This window comes from Centroberyx gerrardi, chromosome 19 (assembly GCF_048128805.1).
Source record: "Centroberyx gerrardi isolate f3 chromosome 19, fCenGer3.hap1.cur.20231027, whole genome shotgun sequence".
NCBI lineage: Eukaryota > Metazoa > Chordata > Actinopteri > Beryciformes > Berycidae > Centroberyx > Centroberyx gerrardi.
Window position 1 is genome coordinate 8763902 of NC_136015.1, and position 19734 is coordinate 8783635.

The 19734-nt window shown below is 44.0% G+C and overlaps 1 protein-coding gene across 1 annotated transcript in view; it reads left to right on the forward strand.

The window, feature by feature from the left end:
* csmd2 (CUB and Sushi multiple domains 2) overlaps window positions 1–18056 on the forward strand; it is a 235940-nt gene extending 217884 nt beyond the window's left edge. The window contains exons 58-71 of the mRNA XM_078290607.1: window positions 72–254; window positions 3032–3208; window positions 6230–6409; window positions 7097–7270; window positions 7522–7695; window positions 9338–9411; window positions 10688–10799; window positions 11040–11219; window positions 12597–12662; window positions 13025–13186; window positions 13753–13865; window positions 14621–14708; window positions 17431–17548; window positions 17897–18056. Coding sequence (XP_078146733.1) covers window positions 72–254; window positions 3032–3208; window positions 6230–6409; window positions 7097–7270; window positions 7522–7695; window positions 9338–9411; window positions 10688–10799; window positions 11040–11219; window positions 12597–12662; window positions 13025–13186; window positions 13753–13865; window positions 14621–14708; window positions 17431–17548; window positions 17897–18056 — 1961 coding nt within the window. The remainder of the gene's footprint in view (window positions 1–71; window positions 255–3031; window positions 3209–6229; window positions 6410–7096; window positions 7271–7521; window positions 7696–9337; window positions 9412–10687; window positions 10800–11039; window positions 11220–12596; window positions 12663–13024; window positions 13187–13752; window positions 13866–14620; window positions 14709–17430; window positions 17549–17896) is intronic.
* Window positions 18057–19734: the final 1678 nt, after the last annotated feature.

The following is a 19734-nucleotide window of genomic DNA, read 5'->3' on the forward strand; positions in this document are numbered from 1 at the left end:
GGATTTTGCTCGCTACGTTTGACGCATTTGTTTTACCATTTTTGTGTGTGTGTGCGTGTGTGTGTTTCCAGGCGAGTCGGCAGGGCTGTGCGGTGATCCGGGCGTTCCGGTGCACGGTATCCGTCTTGGGGAAGAGTTCACAGTGGGCAGCGTGGTCCGGTTCAGCTGCGAGCCCGGCTACATGCTGAGGGGGTCGCCAGAGAGAACCTGCCTGGCTAACAGCACCTGGCTGGGCATCCAGCCCGAGTGTCACGGTAAGGGAAGCGTTTCTATACATACACTTGACAGTATGCACACACACACACACCTTCACTCATGCATGCAATAGCCTACAGCTTTGTTTTTTTCTGGCAAGTGTCTACTTGAAGAAAATAACACATGCATGCATACACAAATACAATAGCCAACTGCTTTATTCTTTTTCTTTAATGACAACATTTTGTATGCAAAAAAAATCATACACATGCACACACACACACACCTGGCCTACTGATATGTTCTATGGCAAAATTTCTACAGGGAGAAATAAGATCAGTTGCTCTGTCAATTGACTACTTCTCTCTGACTTTCTACTCATCTTCTTCTCTGCTAATCGTACATCGTTCATACACAGCTACACAGTCCAGCTGACAGAGGGAAGGAGGGAGGGGGAGGAGAGGGAGGCGGCGCAGAGGAGGAACAAAAAGGTGGAGAGAGAAAGAAAGAGGGGAAAAATGCTGATCAGAGCCTTGTTTGTGATTTGGCCATGAAAAGAGGCCTTTATCCTCCTCTCTTCTTCCCCGTTCTTTCCCTCCTTGTTCTGTCTCTCCTAAACAATGAAATATACATGGGGCTGTAAGTGGTCTGGCAGGTGGTGAAGACCACAGAGAGGCTTTTTAACTGAGCCTACTGTACTTCAAAGCATTCCTCTGTACAGTGTGTGTGTGTGCGAGAGAGAAAAAGAGACAGAGTGAGAGATTTTGTGCGCATGTAGAATTGCAGACTTTCCTTCATCTGAGCTTCATCTGGACATGGCAGAGATGAAAGTCTGTGTGCATGTCTGTGTGTGTCTGTGTGCATGTCTGTGTGTGTGTGTGTGTGTGTGTGTGTGTGTGTTTGTAAAGGAGTAAAAAGGAGAGATTGAGCAAGAGATAGTGGGCAGCATAATAGAGAATGTTTTCTCCATTGATTAAACACCACAAGGCTTTTGTTCTTTGCCCTTCTGCACCACCGGCGCCCATTCTGCTGCCGACACCTGAAAAAGCAGATTCCCAGAGTGTGTATGTGCGAACAGAAAACCAATCGATTGCGGTCTCGTGGTCCTGCGACAGGACAAAGACTTTACAAACAATGCGAGCACTATGGAGTACAATCCTTCTCTTGCTACTTTAGAGAACAGCTCATACATGCAGTCAGGGAAGAGGGAGTCAAGACAGAGGATTAGAAAAAAGTAAAACAGACAGAGGACATTTGTTCAGGTTGAGCTCAGCCAGAGGTCAAGAGGTGAAGGTCTGGTGCAACTGAATGGGAGGTTGATTTGAATTATTTGACTTCAATACCCAGAAATATGGTAATAGAATAAATTGCACACAACGCGCTCATGTTTACCAACCCGGATGGTTTGTGATCACTTTATACCAGCGGATACCAAAGGGACGAGAGAGGCAAAAGATCTAACACTGGTGAGTGCAGCTTTCTCTGGACGCAGCGCTGCTCACTGCTGTTCAGGAGACAGTTTGGATTTTTCCCTTTCAAGTTTTGATTCATCGCTTCCTACTTGATTGCAGTTTGACACCATCGTAGCAGCAATTAGCAGCAGTTACTCAGCAGCAAGTTGAGCCATCCTCAGTGGCATTGTATCTCCCATCTCTCATCGTCTATTTCCCTGCTCTTTTCTTCGTCTCCATGACCATGCGGCCTTTTGTGGCTTCCCTTATCCTTGCATACGCTGTATTACTTCCAGAACTTTCTTCACCCATCCCCCGCTCTTTTTTCCTACTTCACTTTTGCTCTTCACTCCATCCTTAACCCCTCCCCCCCTCACCACCACCACCTCCTTCCCTTTCTTCACTCTCTCTCTCTCATTCCCTCTCTGGTGTGTGGTGTGCCCACTGGCTGAGGTTGCCCACCTGTTCTCGGTTGGCACAGACTTCAAGGGCCAGGCCACATCTGGTCATTACAGAGGGGAGGGGGGGGGGGGGGGGGGGGGGGGTGCGATGCCCGAGGGGCGGTGAGGGCCCAGGGCAAGCTGGAGACTGTAATGAACAGAGCCATCACCGGCCACCGGACAGACACCAGGGGATTAGCTGAGCAAAGGATATGTCCATCAAAGCAGAGAGTTACTTACGAAGTTGGGAGTTGGGGAAGATGGTGTGGGGGGTGGCTGGGTGCAGGGCAGAGGGACGGGGGTAGGGGACAGAGTGAGGAAGTAGAGGGGGACATGATGGAGGAATTGTTTGAGAGGTAGATGCTTTGTAATGGAGTATTAGACAAGTGATGGGGTGATAAACAGGAATGTAGTCTAGGGTAAACCCACCTCAGCTTACCCAACTTTTTATTTGCAGAATAAATCTTAATGAAATGCATTGACACTATGCATCATAGTAAGAGGTATGAAGTAGTCTTTTAAGAAAACAAAAGCAGAAATGAATGTGTCAAATGTGTCATTTAGGTAGGTAGGTGGGTAGGTTACATAGATAGATGGACATACATACAGACAGACAGATAAGTGGATGGAAAAAAGGAGTAAGAGGAAGAGAGTTAGGGTGAGGAGAGTTTCTCATCTATAATTCAGACTTCCATCTCTGATCTGTTCAGAAATGCCCAGATGAAGGAAAGCCTGCAGTTGCACTGAGTCACGTCACCCCCCTACACACACACACATGCGCGGGCACACACACACACACACACACACACACACACACTTACCCTTTCACCTCTGACCACTTAGAATTTTAGCATTTAATTTCTAAGTGAATATTCCCTAATTCCTTCCTGCTTCCTTCCTTCCCCTCTCTCTCTCTCTCTCTCTCCCTCCCTCTCTCTCTCTCAGTGATTTCCTGTGGAAATCCGGGAACGCCACGAAATGCCCAGATCCTGATCCACGACGGACTGACGTTTTCCCGGTCCATCACATACTCTTGCCGGGAGGGCTACTACTCTACCGGCCTGCTCACCAGACACTGTACCGTTAACGGGACCTGGACCGGCAACATGCCTGAGTGCTCAGGTAATTACTCTCTCAGAGGACCTGAGTCTATCTGGATTGCTCATCTATTCATCCATGTATATGTGAAACATCATGTAAAACACGTTCCAGCTGAAGAGACTTTTCCCTTTCCTTAGCTGATACATATTCCTGAGTTGTCTGCGCTGGCCTCCCCTCTCTGTGTGTATTACAGCAGCGCTGTTGCTGTAATCGATAATGGCTTGCAGTTCTGCGAATCCTTTCGACCCCAACAGAGCGCATATACTGTGAGATATCCAGTAACCTTTTCCAATGCTCTGCAGTAGTACTTCTCCAGGCTTAGTATGGGAGTCAGAGGTAATACTCGGATGCGGGCTTGACTCCTCTATGATCCTTGTTGGGATCAGCGCTGCAAAAAATTTCAGTCTTAACATTTAATCTCATATTCAGTTTTAAAATCTTATTTTTCCACAAAACAACCTGCCAATGGGATGATGAGATTTCACTTTTTTCCATTGCCGCACAACTTATTTCGAGAATTTTCTATCTATCTATCTTTCTATTTCTATTTATCTTAAACAGTGTGACTTTATTCAAGATGATGTCACTTGAATAAATACAATTCTTGAAATAAGTTAGGCAGATATTTTCACTTGCTTTTTTAGAAAAAAAATATGCTTTTTCAAGACTCAGTGCAAAATCTATTTTCTTAGAACAGATTTTTACTTTTTTTTTTTTGAAGTGAAAGGTTGTTAATGAGGTCCCATTCCCTGCTATTACATGTGGTGAATGACCCATGTGGATCACAGCATGTTCCCCGGCTTAGTAGGAGGAAATTGAGTTGTGCCGCGGTCCACTCAAAGGGCATAGGCCTGACTGACAGCCCTTTATCATCATGTCTTACAATGGACACACGGCTGCTGTGGAGAACCAAGAGACCCTGCAGCAAATAGAGGTCACATGGAGCCATTCTGGCTCAGAAAGACCCAGTTTCCTCAGAATGGAAAAGATAAAAAAAGAAACTAAGCAGCACCATTATGGCTTTCAGAACTGGGTAATCCATAGGAGTGGAAGCGTACATGACAAGCCCTCAGGTACAGCCCCTTCAGTTTAATGATGGCTAGTGATTTGAAAAAATACAGGCTAAAAGCTGAATTACTAGCCATGTTTGCTAACTGGTGACTGGTGAAATTGTGGTGACTGGTGAAATTGTGGTGACTGGTGAAATTGTCATGTATAATGAACACTGACTGATGCACTACTGAAAATAATGATTCTGTGACCTCAGTTCTGTATGAGGTTTAGTCAGCTGAATGGAGCTTGGAATCTCCTGAATATGTCAGAGGATTTATTCTTTTTTAGAGCTGGAAAAAATAACGTTAGCTAAACTCCTATGAAGCTCAATGGAAACTGACTGACATCTACAGTTAACTGTTTTTTGTGTAAATTAATCAGAGGAATTTTCAACTCTCCCCAAACTTCTGAGTTAACATATATACTCCATTGGATCTATATCATATTAGATTAGATTAGATTAGATTAGATTAGATTAGATTGTAAAATTGGAAAGTAATATATATACTGTATCTTATAGCTATACAGATCAAAAAACAGTGATAATACAAAAAACAGTGAAAATACAGAAAATACAGTGACAATGACAATTTTTTTCAAAATTTTTGGTCAACAGAAGGTTTCTCCCCCAGCATCCTTGAACAGTACCCAAATGTATCCTACCAAATATATGAGAAGGCTAATTGGTCCCCAGGAACTGCATTTTATTTTGCACCTAACACATACCAAACCATGACCCTACAACTCTGGTACCTACCAAACTGAGTTTTGTGACCTGTTTCACCAGTGGTAATCTAAGAAAATCACTATGCAAGATGAGGCATTATGTGTCTTAGAGGCACAGTATCTCCACCCAGTAGGTATCGTTAGAGGGTAGACAGTCCTAGATAGACATTTTGGCTCCAGGCGGCACAGTTTCCTCGTTCCAGTGGGAAATGTAAGTGCTCGCTCAGTCAAGGGGAGACACTACACCTCCAGGAGGCCCAGTTTCCTCACCCTACCGGGAATTTTGCTGGAAAGTTAGTCCGAGGCATTTAATAATGCCTTTTCTTCCTAGGCGTCTTGGTGGTAGCTGTACTGCTGTGTCCTGGATTCTCCCTCTTAGACATTTAAGTCAGAGAATTGAGCTTTGTTGTTGCTGAGTCACACAGTGGAATTCTTGCTCTTGTTACTCACTCTCTCAGTTTTTCCCCCAAGGGGTAAAAGTATGTCCGCATTGTCAGAAAGAAAATAAGCAATAAGAATTGCGGTTCATGTTGGGCTTTAGGGAGCTGCTGTCGCGGGATACCCTCCTCACAATTTAGGCTCTCTGCATCCCAAAAGCTCTAAGCTGCAGAGAATCAAAGTACAAGGACAGCGCTATCAGCCATAGCACATTTAGTCATACTGTGGGCGATTGTGAAGAGTCTGTCAGTTAATATCCCCAGTCAATAAGATCTGATTTTCTTTATGCATATACAGTGTAAATGTGTCATCCAACAGTGGTAGTCCATGACTGAAGTGCTTATTGCCTGTTAAGATACAGGGAACCATGTGGCTTTCTAGATTGTTAGGTTTTGTTTGTGAGGTGAACTGCTTTGGGAAAGTGGGCATGGTGTGTAGAACAGTTCATTAACTCTGAAGCCCCACCCGGTATGCCATTTTAAATAGTTTGTTTACTTGCTTGTATTTCATCCTTAGTGTGTGATATTGATTTCCCGCTTTACCAAATACAATCAAACGCTAAGCAAATTAAATCATCAAATAATATGGCTTAGACATGATGAGGTAGCAAATTGTATCAACAGTGATGCAATTAATTGGGCTGTTTAAATGCATGATTTCTCTCATCCCTCTCCTTTTGATTTGTTTCTTTCTATTCCTCTGTCTCACACAAAAAAACACACTTTCTTCTCTCCCACTATGTCCGCCTTCGTCTCCCAATCCCCTTATTGTTCAACTCCCACCTTTCTTTCTTTTTTTTCTCACTGTTTTGCTTTCTTCCCACAGTGATCAACTGTGGTGACCCAGGGGTGCCAGCCAACGGCGTGAGGGTGGGGAATGATTTCACCTACAACCACACAGCCAGCTTCCAGTGTTCTCCCGGCTTCACCATGGACGCCGACCGAGCCTCCACACTCGTCTGCACCAAGGACCGCACCTGGAACAGCACCAAACCGCAGTGTAAAGGTATACTGGCACAGTGAAAGAACATATGGCAATGAGATGAATATAGAAAGATTGCTTAGACTGTAGGAAGGGAGTAATGGAGGAAGGAAGGATGAAGAATGGATGGAATTATATCTGTTGCAAAATTATTCACTTGGCCTCTTACATGCCTGACACAATTTCTGAACTATCATTTCGCTTTACTTCATTATTTTGAAGCTTCGATTCCATGAGTTTTCATGCATTTTAAAATACTTCTTCAGATTTGCCCAAACATTGATCAGATTGATTTTAACAGTGACCAGGTCTGCCTTTACAAGTCTTGGGCTTGTTAATGAAAAAAAGTAAGGTATTACTACTATTACATGTTTAAAAATTAATTACTTATTACTCCCTGGGAGCAGTAATTTGTATATTGGCAGTTGCACCCTCTCATTCCTTCAAAATCATGATCACTCAGCTTGTATGTTAATGAACAGGGTCATAAAATAGCACTGATGTCGGGATGGGATATCGTTTTTGAATAATTCAGCTTCAATATGTGATATTTAGAGAGGGGTGATGAATGGTAACTGTAATATCTCTGAAATTGAAATTGCAATATGTTACAGTACTAGTTTCATTACTATACATGGCAAACCATATAGTGAGTCAAAGAGCAAGACAAGATCTAACTTAACTTGCCCATGCCTCTCCGTCTCCTCGCAGCGATCGTGTGCGCCCCACCGCCCGCCATCCCTAATGGACAGGTGGTGGGTACAGACTTCACCTGGGGCTCCAGCATCAGCTACTCCTGCAACCAAGGTTACCAGCTCTCCCTGCCCACCGTGTTAACCTGCCAGGGCATGGGCAACTGGAGCGGAGAGAAGCCGCAGTGCTTCCGTAAGTGGCGCCATGCTGGAATGCGCAATTACATTACATCTCATTGATTTCTCCCTGATGTGTTGTTTCACCCAAGTATGCATGACTCTTGTGTGACATTCAGAGCCGCTCCTCACCCTGTGTATCCCGCCCGCTGCGAAATATCAAATCAAAATCCAATCTAAATCCAACGCGCTTTGTGGCTCTCAATATATCTCTCGCGTCTCCCTGTTTCTCTCTTTCCTCCATTCTTCTCTTCCTTTTCTTTGCAGCTGTGTTCTGCGGCGACCCGGGGATCCCGGCCCAAGGGAGGAGGGAGGACCGAGGCTTCACCTACCTCTCCTCCGTCTCCTTCTCCTGCTACCCTCCCCTAGTCCTGGTCGGCTCTACCAGGAGATACTGCCAATACGACGGCACCTGGAGCGGCACGCAGCCCTCCTGCATAGGTGAGCTACCGTATGGGACTAGGATGCTCTTCAGGTTAAGGCATTAGGTATTGTGTATGTATTTAGTGTAATATATTGAAACAATAACAAACATAGAGGGAGTGTTACATTGTGGTACTTGGCCTGTGGCCTCGTTCCTACAACCAAGCACACAACCTTGAGTATGGTATTTCTTTTTATACAACATTTTGACAACAGTATCAAACATTAAGCAAATATACAAGCTTTACATTTTTGATTTGATAATCATATTTTGGCCCTTTGCCAAAATATTTCCTGTTGCTAAGCAGTTAACATCCTTGCCTGTGCAGAGTGATACCATTCGTTAGAAGCACTCATGGAAGTCCTCTCATCCAATCACAATACATGGTCAGAAACAAATGGTAGATAATATAGAATGGATAGTTCCAGTCCCCAATACTCTTTGGTTGTTTGAAGCGATTGTAAAATACCCAATATATGCAAACCTGTGACCCTATAACAGTTAATTTAAACATTAATGCACTAACTGAAAATCACCACTCATTCCACTACTTATGTATTGCTTAGCAACCACTTTGTTTAGCTAGTGTTCAAGAACCATATTGCTATTAACTTGTGAAATTTAATTATTATGATTAATAATAAAATACTTATTGTACATTTATGTTCTCTGTACTGCTCTTTTCTAAAAGCAATAAGCCTCTTGATGCAATGCTTTACAGAGACTCCGCTTCACAAAGTGCCTGACAACGCCTCTTAGCTGCTCTAAAATCACTATAAAGACTGGCTTCATGTGGCTTCTTGCTCAAGTATTATATTTGATGATTACTTTGCACTGAGACTGAGTGAAACCCCTTTTAAATGATGTAATTCGTGGAGTTCTTGAAATTTTTCTGCCTCAGACCCAAATGAGAAATTCAGTGTCGCCCTGAGACTCAGGCTCATGAAAGTATATTAATTTTCTTGTCATTTGGGGACCCACCAGTGATAAGCCTGTGACCCATTTTGGGCCTGGCCCATAGCCTGAGGAACTGGGATGTAATGCAGCTGGTGACTATGTACTGTACGTACTGTGAATGTGCATTTATAATGTGGTGATTTGAATTTTGACGCTTCTTTGATTGTCCTAACATGTTGTAGGCCGCAGTGTGTGAAAAAATGACCCACTGACTTACTCTTAAGTGCAGCAGCCTACAAAATTTACAGTTAGCTTTTAATGGATCAACACAATGCATTTGTCTCACTGGGTGATAATGTAATGAAACACAGCCTTGGCTGCAGACTTTTGGTAATTGATTAACAGGGTGTGTGTACTGATAAGGCCCAAGAGCTTGTCATTGTGTTGTAAGCTGCACTGAGCAGGGATACAGAGCTGTTTCAGATCACACACTGGCTTACTAATGAATGACTTTGTAGGATTTATGTCTGTGTTTGTGTGTATGTGTGAGTGTGTATGTGTACAGGGTTGTCTGCATGTATTCATTTATGGCCTTCGCTCCGTCAGTCAGTATTTCACCCCAGGCCTGTGAAAGATAGAGTCTAAGGTGACATATCTGTATGCTTCTCCTGAGTGACATGCATATCAAATGGGACTTGCTGTTACATGTCTCACATGAGAAGAATAGTTATCATAGAATTATTGTGTGTGTGTGTGTTTCAGATCCCAGTCACACTACCTGTGGAGACCCCGGCACTCCTCTCTTTGGAAATCAGAACAACAGTCAAGGCTACCAGGTAAGAATACATTGGTCACAGAGTATATATATACATTTTTGTATTGAACATAAATCTGTTCATAGCCTTTCAGTGCACCAATTTCTTACGTGGTAGAACTGAAAAAAAGAAAACCATAAAATTCCAAACTGGTGTTTTTGGCGTTATTTGGGACTTATATAGTTTGTATTTTCTTTGTTTATGTAACAGATAAATCATCATTCAGGTATTGGTGAAATGTTATTTACCTCAAATTTTGCGTCTCATTACTCTGCTACAGTGTGGAATGCAAGGTTGAATCAATGACTAGCTTGATATTTAGGTCATGAGCAAGCAAGGCAGCGAGCAGCTCAAAGCCGTCTTCCCACTGTTACCGTGCATCGTGCTGCTAATGGGTCCTTCATCTGTGCTGATTTGTTAGGCTATTCTTCTCACTTCTCACCAACTTCATGGGAAGATTAGCCTTAGGTTAGGTTGTGTATGCAATTGTTATCTTATTCTTCTGTCCTCACAAGGACAAACAGGGATGAAGAAAATCCTCCAACATGAGGATCCAAGGATACATGTTATGATTGGCGTGAGGGTTTAGGGATTCATCACCTGTGTTGGGTGGTAATGCTTTAATCAGTATTGCGTTACAGTAATATTATTACTTTTCCCAGTAATAAGTAGAGTAACAAATTACTATTTCAATTTCAGTGATACTAATCGAAAAAATATGTTGTTACTTTTATTTTCACCCTCTCTAAATATCAGATTGAAGTTGAATTATCAAAAAACGATATCCCATCCCCATCCTCCCGATTTGTTTGCATCAGAATTACAGTAGTTGTTGTCCTCTCCGCTGATGTGCACATACACTGAGCTAGCCTAGATAAGAAATGACAGCAAAGTTTATCTTCACTGGGTGGAGGTATTTCCATTATCGAGCAAAAAGATGACAAGAACATTGGACATCAACGCTACTTGATTCCCCTGATCATTCACACAGAAGCACACAGTCGCGGCAATTGAGTTATCCTGATTTTTTTTTAAGGTAAAAGAGGGTGCAGTCACCAGTGTTGGAGGTGCAACTAAATAGCAATATAACATGTAGTGTAACAAATTACTGCACCCAGAGAGTAATAAGTAATATAATGAATATTTTTTTGACTAACAAACCCAACACTCATGATCACACTTCTACAGTTTTGCATGCAAGGGTGTCCACAAGTCTGTTTGCTGGCATTCATGTGTGCGTGTTTGCCCATCCACATCCCCAAGTCAAAGACAAACATCTATGTGTGTCCTCTTCCAGATCAGCAGCACAGTGTTCTTCAGCTGTAGAAAGGGCTACCTGCTGCAGGGCTCCATTTCCCGCACCTGTCTGCCCAACCTCACCTGGAGCGGCTTCCAACCTGAGTGCATTGGTCAGTACACAGTCCGTACATATTGCAGACGCATATAGCCAGGCTTGAAACCTTGAGCAAAGGTTTGTGCTAACATCAAATCTGACGCCTACATGCTGTTCTCCTCCACACTCTCCCTTGAACCACCACCTCCACCTTGGCTCTTTCTTTTTTTTCTTTTCAACCACATCTTTCTTTCTCCTCCGTTCCTTTTTTTTTTTTTCTCACTCTCTCGCTTTCTTTATACATCCATCCACCCAGCCCACCACTGCAGCCAGCCGGAGCTGCCAGCCCAGTCTGATGTGAGTGCCATCGAGCTGCCGTCCCTGGGCTACACCCTGATCTATACGTGCCAGCCTGGCTTCTACCTGGCCGGGGGATCAGAGCACAGGACCTGCAGGTCCGACGGAAGCTGGACCGGGAAGCCGCCTCTCTGTGCAGGTACAGCCATAGTTGGACTCATAGAGAGAACGTAGAGAAAGAAAGCCAAAATACCGACACACCCACACACACACACACACATTCACCAAACCTCATAAGACTATGCAAGTGAGTGCAGATGCCCACCCACGTTTCCAGGCAGGCACACGCATATTCTAAACACTTCCTCATATTATCATGTGCAATTTGCATTAGCGCTGTTTATTCGAACCACTGGGTTTTTGTATCGTTGCCGCGAGAGTCAGTGGTGGCTAATGTTGGGAAATGGAGGATTCGGCTAATGTTGATGAATGGCTCCGTTAACACTTGCTTATTCTCAGACACACGCCAGGGTGGGACGGCCCATCCATCACACAATTACACCACATGGACACACACGCACAGACACACGTACACGCACGCAAACACACAATGAAACATTAACAAGGGTGCAAAAACCCGATTAGGCCAATGCATCCCATTGATTAGGTTAGCAGAAGCACCTCTTATAAATGGTGAGGCAGTGTTAACAAGGTCTACCAGACAAATAGACTGCCATTAAGACACCCCCAGGCATTGGCCTAAATACATATAGGAAAAATAGAGTCATCGACACACAATTATCCAGGGTAGATGAATGCTAATGGCTTAAAGAGAAGGCTGTACTAGGGGGGATATCTGTGTGATGGATTCCAAGCCGAGCTACTGCTGAAATATAGAGGGTGACGGGTATTTTTAAGGCCCTGCCATTAAGAGTGAAGGCAGGAAAGAAAACTGGCCTCAGCACAGATATACAGGATATTAACAGCACCTGTGGGCGCAGTGACGGAAGGGCAGCTCAAAGGACTGGCAGCTAATAAAGCACAGGGCTCGGGCATTGTGTGTGTGCGTTTGTGTGCGTTTGTTCATGTGTGCGCGCGTCTGTGTAAGTGTATGCCAGCCGATGCACCTACTCATACATTACCATCAATATGCTTTTCCTCGTTTGTGGTTATGTGTGAAAAGGCCTCATCTCTCTGTTTGTTTGCGTGGGTGTATGTTTACTACTGTGGCGTATTTGCGCGGTCTCGTACGGGCAGTAAGGCATTATTAAAGTGCCTCCCTAAAACTCTGTCTCTGATTTAGCCTTAGCCCTGCAGGGACGCCCAGGCTGCTGTTTGTCAACATGAGTCAGGCCCTGTCGCAGGCAAACCCCGCTCCGGGCTTATTTGTATAACAGGGAGACAGGAAGTGCTGATGATGACTTCCTCCTCCCGCAGTTCCCTTGCTGCTGTTGTGGTCAAAGGAAGAGAATGTCTTTTTTACCCCTGAGGCATATAATTACTATGCCTTTATTCCAGGGTGAGCCTGTAAACCATATTTCCACTGAATTATTTTCTGTTTTGTTATGCTCTCCAGCTGATAACCGCCCGAGTGGCAAGAGCCCAGTGGGGACAGTGCAGGAGCCACCCCCCAAACTACCAGGTAAGTCCTTCTTATTTTCATTATCCGACTCTTTCTGACTGTATTTTACTATGCGAAGATTCTTAAACCTCTGATAGTTTGTTTTCTCATATGTCAGTGGTTGCCCTTGAGTGGTTTCCCAGCAAAATGAGGAATAGTTTAAATTTGCCATAATTTAATTGACTAGAAAGTATCCAAATTAGAAGAACGACAATGACAATCAACAATAAAAGTCTACCAAAATCTATCAAGTGGGGGTCCGTGGCCTAATATGTGTCTATTTCCGGGTTGTTGATATGAAAATGTTTGACAACCGCTGTCCTGTTTGACAAAAAACATGCATTTCTTTGGTTCATTTTCTTGAATCCCCTTCCCTCTCTCAGTCCCAGGCGGTGTGTTTGCTAAGAACTCTCTGTGGCGGGGGTCCTATGAGTATCTGGGGAAGAAGCAGCCGGCCATGCTCAGCATCAACGCCTTTGAGCCCTTCAGCAACCGGGTCAACGGGACGCTCATCGACCACAGCGGGGTGGAGCTCAAACTGGCCGGTCGGTACACCAAGACCACAGCAGTCACAGTCAAGGCCCTCAAAACACACTCATGCATTCGCATTTGATGAGGAAAATCCACAGTATCAAACGCCATCACAGTGTGGTAAAAAATATTGTGTAGAAGTACAAAGTGGATGGGCACCATTAAAGCATAATTAGAGAGAGTGTGGCGCCCATCCATTTTCTACTTATGTACTTATGTGAATTTGCCTCATCAAATGTGAATGCATGAGTGTGTTTTGTACTTGTAGTCTATTTTTGTGGATGCACTTCTGCACCTGCTGAACCTTCACACTTTAGCTGCAATTTTTTACACAACTTCCACAATCCTATTCTCGTATTCAGAAAGAACTATACATTATTGCAATGGTAAAGAAGCATTGATATACCATAGTATCTTTTGACATATTATTTTAGATTCTAGATGTTACTGTGTCTAGTATCTTCTAACACATGAAGAGACACGTACTGGTATGAAGTACAACATACTGTAAAAATACATGCCGATGTCTATATCACAGTTTCAAAATGACCCTGTGCGCCCTTTTCCATTGTTTGTGTAGGTACATATAAGAGGGAGGAAGCCCAACTGCTGCTGCAGGTCCACCAGATCAGAGGCCCCGTGGAGATCTTTGTAAACAAGTTCAAGATAGACAACTGGGCCCTCGACGGACACGTAAGTGCAAGTCCAGGGTCACGTTCAATCCAGCACCTCTCTGTTTGACTGTGCACATGATGCATCACACACACGCACACTCCCACACACTCACACATTGTGCCGCACATACACGCACATATAAACACACCAGATAACACCATGGGAACTGTAAGTCAGGCGTAGTATCCACATGTGAACGAGAGGGAAATTCACAAATATGCACGGGCACACATGCACACTAACCCTGTCACACTGGGGAGATGTAGGGCCCACAGAGAGTTTTCTCTTTAATTAAAATGTCAGTTAAATCATTGCTTGGTAATCAGGACTCGACAGGGTCCCTCCTCTCCCCTCTCCCATATTATCCCCCCACCTCAGGCACCTCTAATGCAGCACACTCCAGATATAATTAAAAAAGCAGGTCACGGTGTGTGTGTGTGTGCGTCTGGTTGTGTATTTTTACGTGCATGTTTCACAAGATACACAGCACAGAGGTGTTTATGAGCAAAGGTGTCTTGTGCACAGTCGAAAGCTCCTCTTGTGTAATGCGTTTGCGCGTGCGCGTGCGGTTGAGCGTGTTTGTTTGTGCTTCTGAGCAGAAAAACGTCGAGTGTCATATTAAATGTCAGCCATAAGAGCGCCTCTCAGCCCCTGTGACATGATATTTCATTTTCAGCGTACGCTGGCTGCTGACACTTTGATGATACGCCCCTTTGTAAAGCCCAGACGTGACACACAAAGTGTATCTGTCCCTTCCATTCCCCTCTCTCTAGGTGTCCTACATCTCTTCATCCAACTCCTTTGTGTACCAGGGATTCGTCCGAGGAAAAGGCTTCGGCCAGTTTGGTCTCCAGAGACTGGGTGAGTGAGCTGTCCAATTGGTTATAGAATCCACCGTGACCGGTCTCCTGGGGGTGAACGTATGTCTGTGTGTTTTTTCCCGCCTGGATTTCTATCCCAGATGTCAAAGAAAAAAGATTTGTGTTGCATCCGTAAAGCTTAGCCACATCTGCTTGCACAGCATGCAATTTTTTCCGTGTAGGATTTGCGATTTCTTTGTTACAATTGCGAAACACTCCTGGAAAATATGGCTGAGAATTCAGGAAAAGCAATTTAGACGACAATACACCAACGGACAAAGCTCGCACACATGATAGACAGAGAGTGACACGCATGCACTCAACACATAACTGCACAAAAGCTTTTCTTGGGGGGTTTGTGGGTAGTGTGTCGATGCCTGTGGAGACGTCGCCATATCCAGTAACCCCGCATCTCATTGTCTGATACAGTAAATATCATCCATCCTTTCTCCCATGTCATCCTTTGGTACTTCGGCATCTTTTTCTGCCATGCTCCTACAGGTGTAGAGCATTTCCTCCACAAAGCCATCCGTATATTCTTCTTGAAGCATGTGACCTAGAAATCCCATCCAAGTGATCCTCCTGGCTGCGAGTTTGTTACAGTTTGCAGTCTGCAGCCAACAAATCCTTACATCCCGACTCCACGGCTCTGGATGGCTGCCGCAGTCTTACAGTCATTCCCTGTGTGTGTGTGTGTGTGTGTGTGTCTTTTTATTTCTTAAATGGTTTGATAGTTCTGCCCCCGCAACTGAAAATACTCCCCACTCATCTGTCTGAACTGAGGAAGCTATTTGGAGAGAGAGCAAGAAAAAGAGAGAGGGCACATATGGGAGAGAGAATGAAAGATGAAGCCAGAAAGAAATGAAAAGTCAAAAAAGTGGAAAAAAAAACAATTGTGCTATCAGACAGGATGAAATCACATAAAAGCATTGGATTTAAAACATCATGTCTTGCATCGTGTGTCATGTCTTCAATTTCAAGTTGGTCTATGAAACCCACAAAAGTTGGACTTAATCTCATCCCCGAGTAAACGCATGAGATTGCAGAGTAATCTGATATACATTAAATTAAATGTGTACCCGTGTGCTCTCCCAGCACTAAACTCTCCACTGGCCATCAGTGGTGGTTAATTAAAAAATGTCATTTTTCTTTTAGCTTTGACAGCCTTAGCCTGATAAGTCCCTGTGGCTTAGTGTGTGCAGACGGGGGTGTTTTAGGTGGAGGGAGAGGGAAAAGACAGAGTTATGTTTATGTGAGATGTGTCTGCGGCTACGTTCGCAGCTGCAGTGGGAACGAAATGTCAGAAGTGTCCGAGTTTGATTTTTTTTTTTTTTTTCCTCACGGGACACAGATCTGATGTTTTATAATCTGTGTAAACCAGCAAAAAGCTGCGTGGAGTCACATTTTTAAAATTCCAATATGGGCCACATGGATATGTGCTACAGAATTGGATTCCAAGGCACGCGGCTTACATTAGGCTCGTATTTAAACGCTCAGATCAGACTTTGTCAGTGTTGGCATGACAATAAGTAAATCTTGTGTCATTCACCTGAGACTTCTGTCCTGGACCTGTATGCTTCTCTTCACAGAGGTAGAAGCAACAGCAAGTAGAGCAGATAATGAAGGGCTTTGCCATTTTTCTCTCTCTTGCCCACGCCGTCGACAACTTACCCAATAATTTAGCGTATTGGAGCCCCTTCAATGTCAGCCGGAAGACTAGCCCGCATAGAGAGCAGGAGAAGCCTAGGTGCAAAAACAGATGTGATATCTTTTGTTATTGTTACTCTGCGCAGAGTTGAGCAGCAAATTCAGAACTGAGCATGAAGGTCTGCGGTGTGATCGTAGTGCGAGTGTGTGTGTGTGCATAGAAAGTTAGTGCATATGAAACTCTGCTGTAATGAGGAGGCTGGCTCAGCGGCAGGTGCACAACCCCCCCCTCCCCATCACCCTGCCCCAGCACACAGATTGAGCAAACAGTTCTTTATTAATACAGAGGACTGGGGTTGGTGCCAGGACATCCACGTGTGTATGGGTGTTTGGAAGTCTTGGAAATAATCCTACTCAATTTGTGGACATTTTTGGTGGTGGTGTGTGTGTGTATGTGTGTGTGTGTGTGTGTGTGTGCGTGCGTGGATGTGCGCCTATGCATGTGCTGCGTGCTCGCGCTCATCCGGCAGGGGGTTGATTGGCCCACTAATTGAATTCCTTCTTGTTTGTCGCTCGGCCTTTATTGGAGCTTTCTTGGCATTCTGTGGCGAACAGGTGGGCCGTCACTCTCCCGTTGTTGCCGGTGCAGACACAGACCTCCATAAATTGGAAAGTGAATCCGAAATGACTTAATAGCTGACGGCCTTTGATGTCAATAATTAAAAGTCATTGTTAGGATAATGGAATTTGAAGTTCCCAGGGGGAAAAAAAATTAAAATAAAGCATAAAAATAAATAACATAACATCACTTGTCTGCTCAGTCTATTATGCATAAATGGAGCACTCCTGACTCCCCTCCTCTTCTGCCACATTAATTCCTTTTCTTTCTCTCTTTCTTTTTTTTTATTCTTTTGCTCAATTGGCTAAAACTTGTCATGAATTCTTGGCGGATGGTGGATAGGATAATTTTCCTCCTTTTTGATTGTGCCATTATTTCATTCCCCCCTTTGCCTGCCAATGAAGTCATAAAGTACTGAATGAATGTTGAATTAAATCTCTCTTTTTTTTTCCTACAGAGAGTTTAGACCCCGGCAGAGACAACCCAGGCTACAGCAGTTCAGTGGCAGCAGCCATCCTAGTGCCTTTTATAGCCATGATCATTGCAGGCTTCGCACTGTACCTCTACAAACACCGGTAAAGCCCCACCATCGCTATATTACACACTACTGCATCATCTACAAGCAACATTATGACAGACTTGGATTACTTAGAATCTGGTGTTGCAAGAAATCTCTTTGATTCCATTGAGAGCATTTTTCAGTCTAGGGCTTACAGCTTAATTCACCTCTGCAAAAGTCTTACTTTCAATTTTGCTTGATTTCACTGTAAATAATTAGCTTTTATTGTATATAATACATGAACCTTGTATGGATTTCTTCAAACTGCTTGGCATATATTAACCTTAATATAAACAAATCACTTATGTGAAGTTGAAGTATTATGTTTAATTATTTATTATGGGTGGACTTGTATTAATTTCAGAAGAAGACCCAAAGTCCCCTTCAATGGCTACGTGGGCCATGAGAACACCAACGGACGGGCTACGTTCGAGAACCCCATGTATGACCGCAACATCCAACCCACCGACATCATGGCCAATGAGACAGAGTTCACGGTCAGCACAGTGTGTACAGCGGTATAGCGACTGCTTCCTCCGGAGGTGAGAATCAAACACCACCAACAGTCAGCATGGACCGTTACGGCTTCAGGTGTCCTTTGTTTCACACTTCTCTGAAAGTAGTTGAGATAATTGAGAGGCTCCTTTTAGCTGTGCACAATTTGCTAAAAAGCAGCCTTGAAAAGTGTATTACTGTCTTCATCACCTTGCCGTTACCCCCGAGATAGACAGACACACATTCAGCCAAAGCACCAGAACTGCTGAAGCAACAAGACACAGATTCTCAGAATCCAATTTCTAGCTAAACATTTTACACCGTCCCTCAAGGATTTTCTAAAGGGTAGAAAACTCCACCTCTGCCAAAAGTCATTTGTGATTGGATTTCTTTAGCTGCATTTCCTTTGATCTGTCTCTCTCATATTAATGCATCTCATTTGGTCTGTTTATGCTCTGTTGGAAAAGTCCAAGATATTATATTTTGTAGTTTTGAAATGCTAGTGAAGCACTGTTGAAAATGGCTATGCTCCGATAATGCTCATACAGGATTTCTTCTGTTTGTGCTTTGTGTTTTCCCTCTTGTTATCACCACACATTCTTTCTATTTCTGCTCACCTTTCTTTTTTATTTTGGCCATCTTTGCCTTTACCTACCCTTCTTCACATATTTTCTTTCAATTACTCCTCTTTTCCTTGCCCTTCTCCCACAATGTCTTGTCTTTTCTCCTCACCCACACCCTCCACCCCTGACATCCCCGCATTCATCTTCGATTCAGCTAGGGGAAGAGAAGGCCGCCCGATCTTTGCCTGCCTGCCAACAGAGGACATCCATAGTTCCCTGGGCAGAGGGAAAGAGGAAGATTATTTTACCCGCTGAAATACATTCAAGAGACATCTCCTCCAGTGGCAAAGGCTCTTTCCCGCAGGAGAGAAGACAAACAAAAAGAAACCATGTCAAGACAACGCGATAACGACAAATGCCAACAATGACGACAACAGCTTTTTTTTGCAACTTTACATGGTTTCTTTATCATTTCCCATATTTTGAGGAATAGCTTCCACCTGAAACTGCAGCTGGCGGGAGCAATACTGCGAGCAACGCTGTGATGACTATTCTCACTGTCCTCCGCCTAAACCCAAAGGGAATTTTACGGTCAACTTTAAGCAAAGAAATTGGCCTGTAGCTAACAGAGATCTCTGTGCAAGTGAACTGTATGGCAGACAGCCCTGTTGTGAACCTGTGTGAGTCAGAGAGAAACAGTCTGGACTGTTTGGATTCTTTCTTCTCTCTGTTTTCCATTGGCTTGTTTTTTTTTTTATACACTGCTTGCTTTCTTTGGATACCAGATGAGTAATTGGGCACCCAGTTTTCCCCTGACCGTCTGCTCTTGAGGCTGTTGAAAAGTTCCATCGGAGGCCACAAGTCTCCGGCTGAGGATGAATTAAAAGTTCAGTGAGTTTTGAAGGCCACTTTGGAGACAAGGATTCTATCATTATTACTTTTTGAGCTTGACTCTGTCCTTTTTTTAAAGCAGGGATGAAATTCTGCTTGCTAAGGCAGCTGTGTCCAGAGCAGGGGTTAAAAGGTAGCTAGGGCTGCTGAAAGAAGCACTTAGTGAGGCTGTAGAGAGAATCTGTGTAGCGTGTGTGTGTGCGTGCGCGTGTGTGTGTGTTTCGTGCACACATTTGTTGTGGCTGTATCAGCA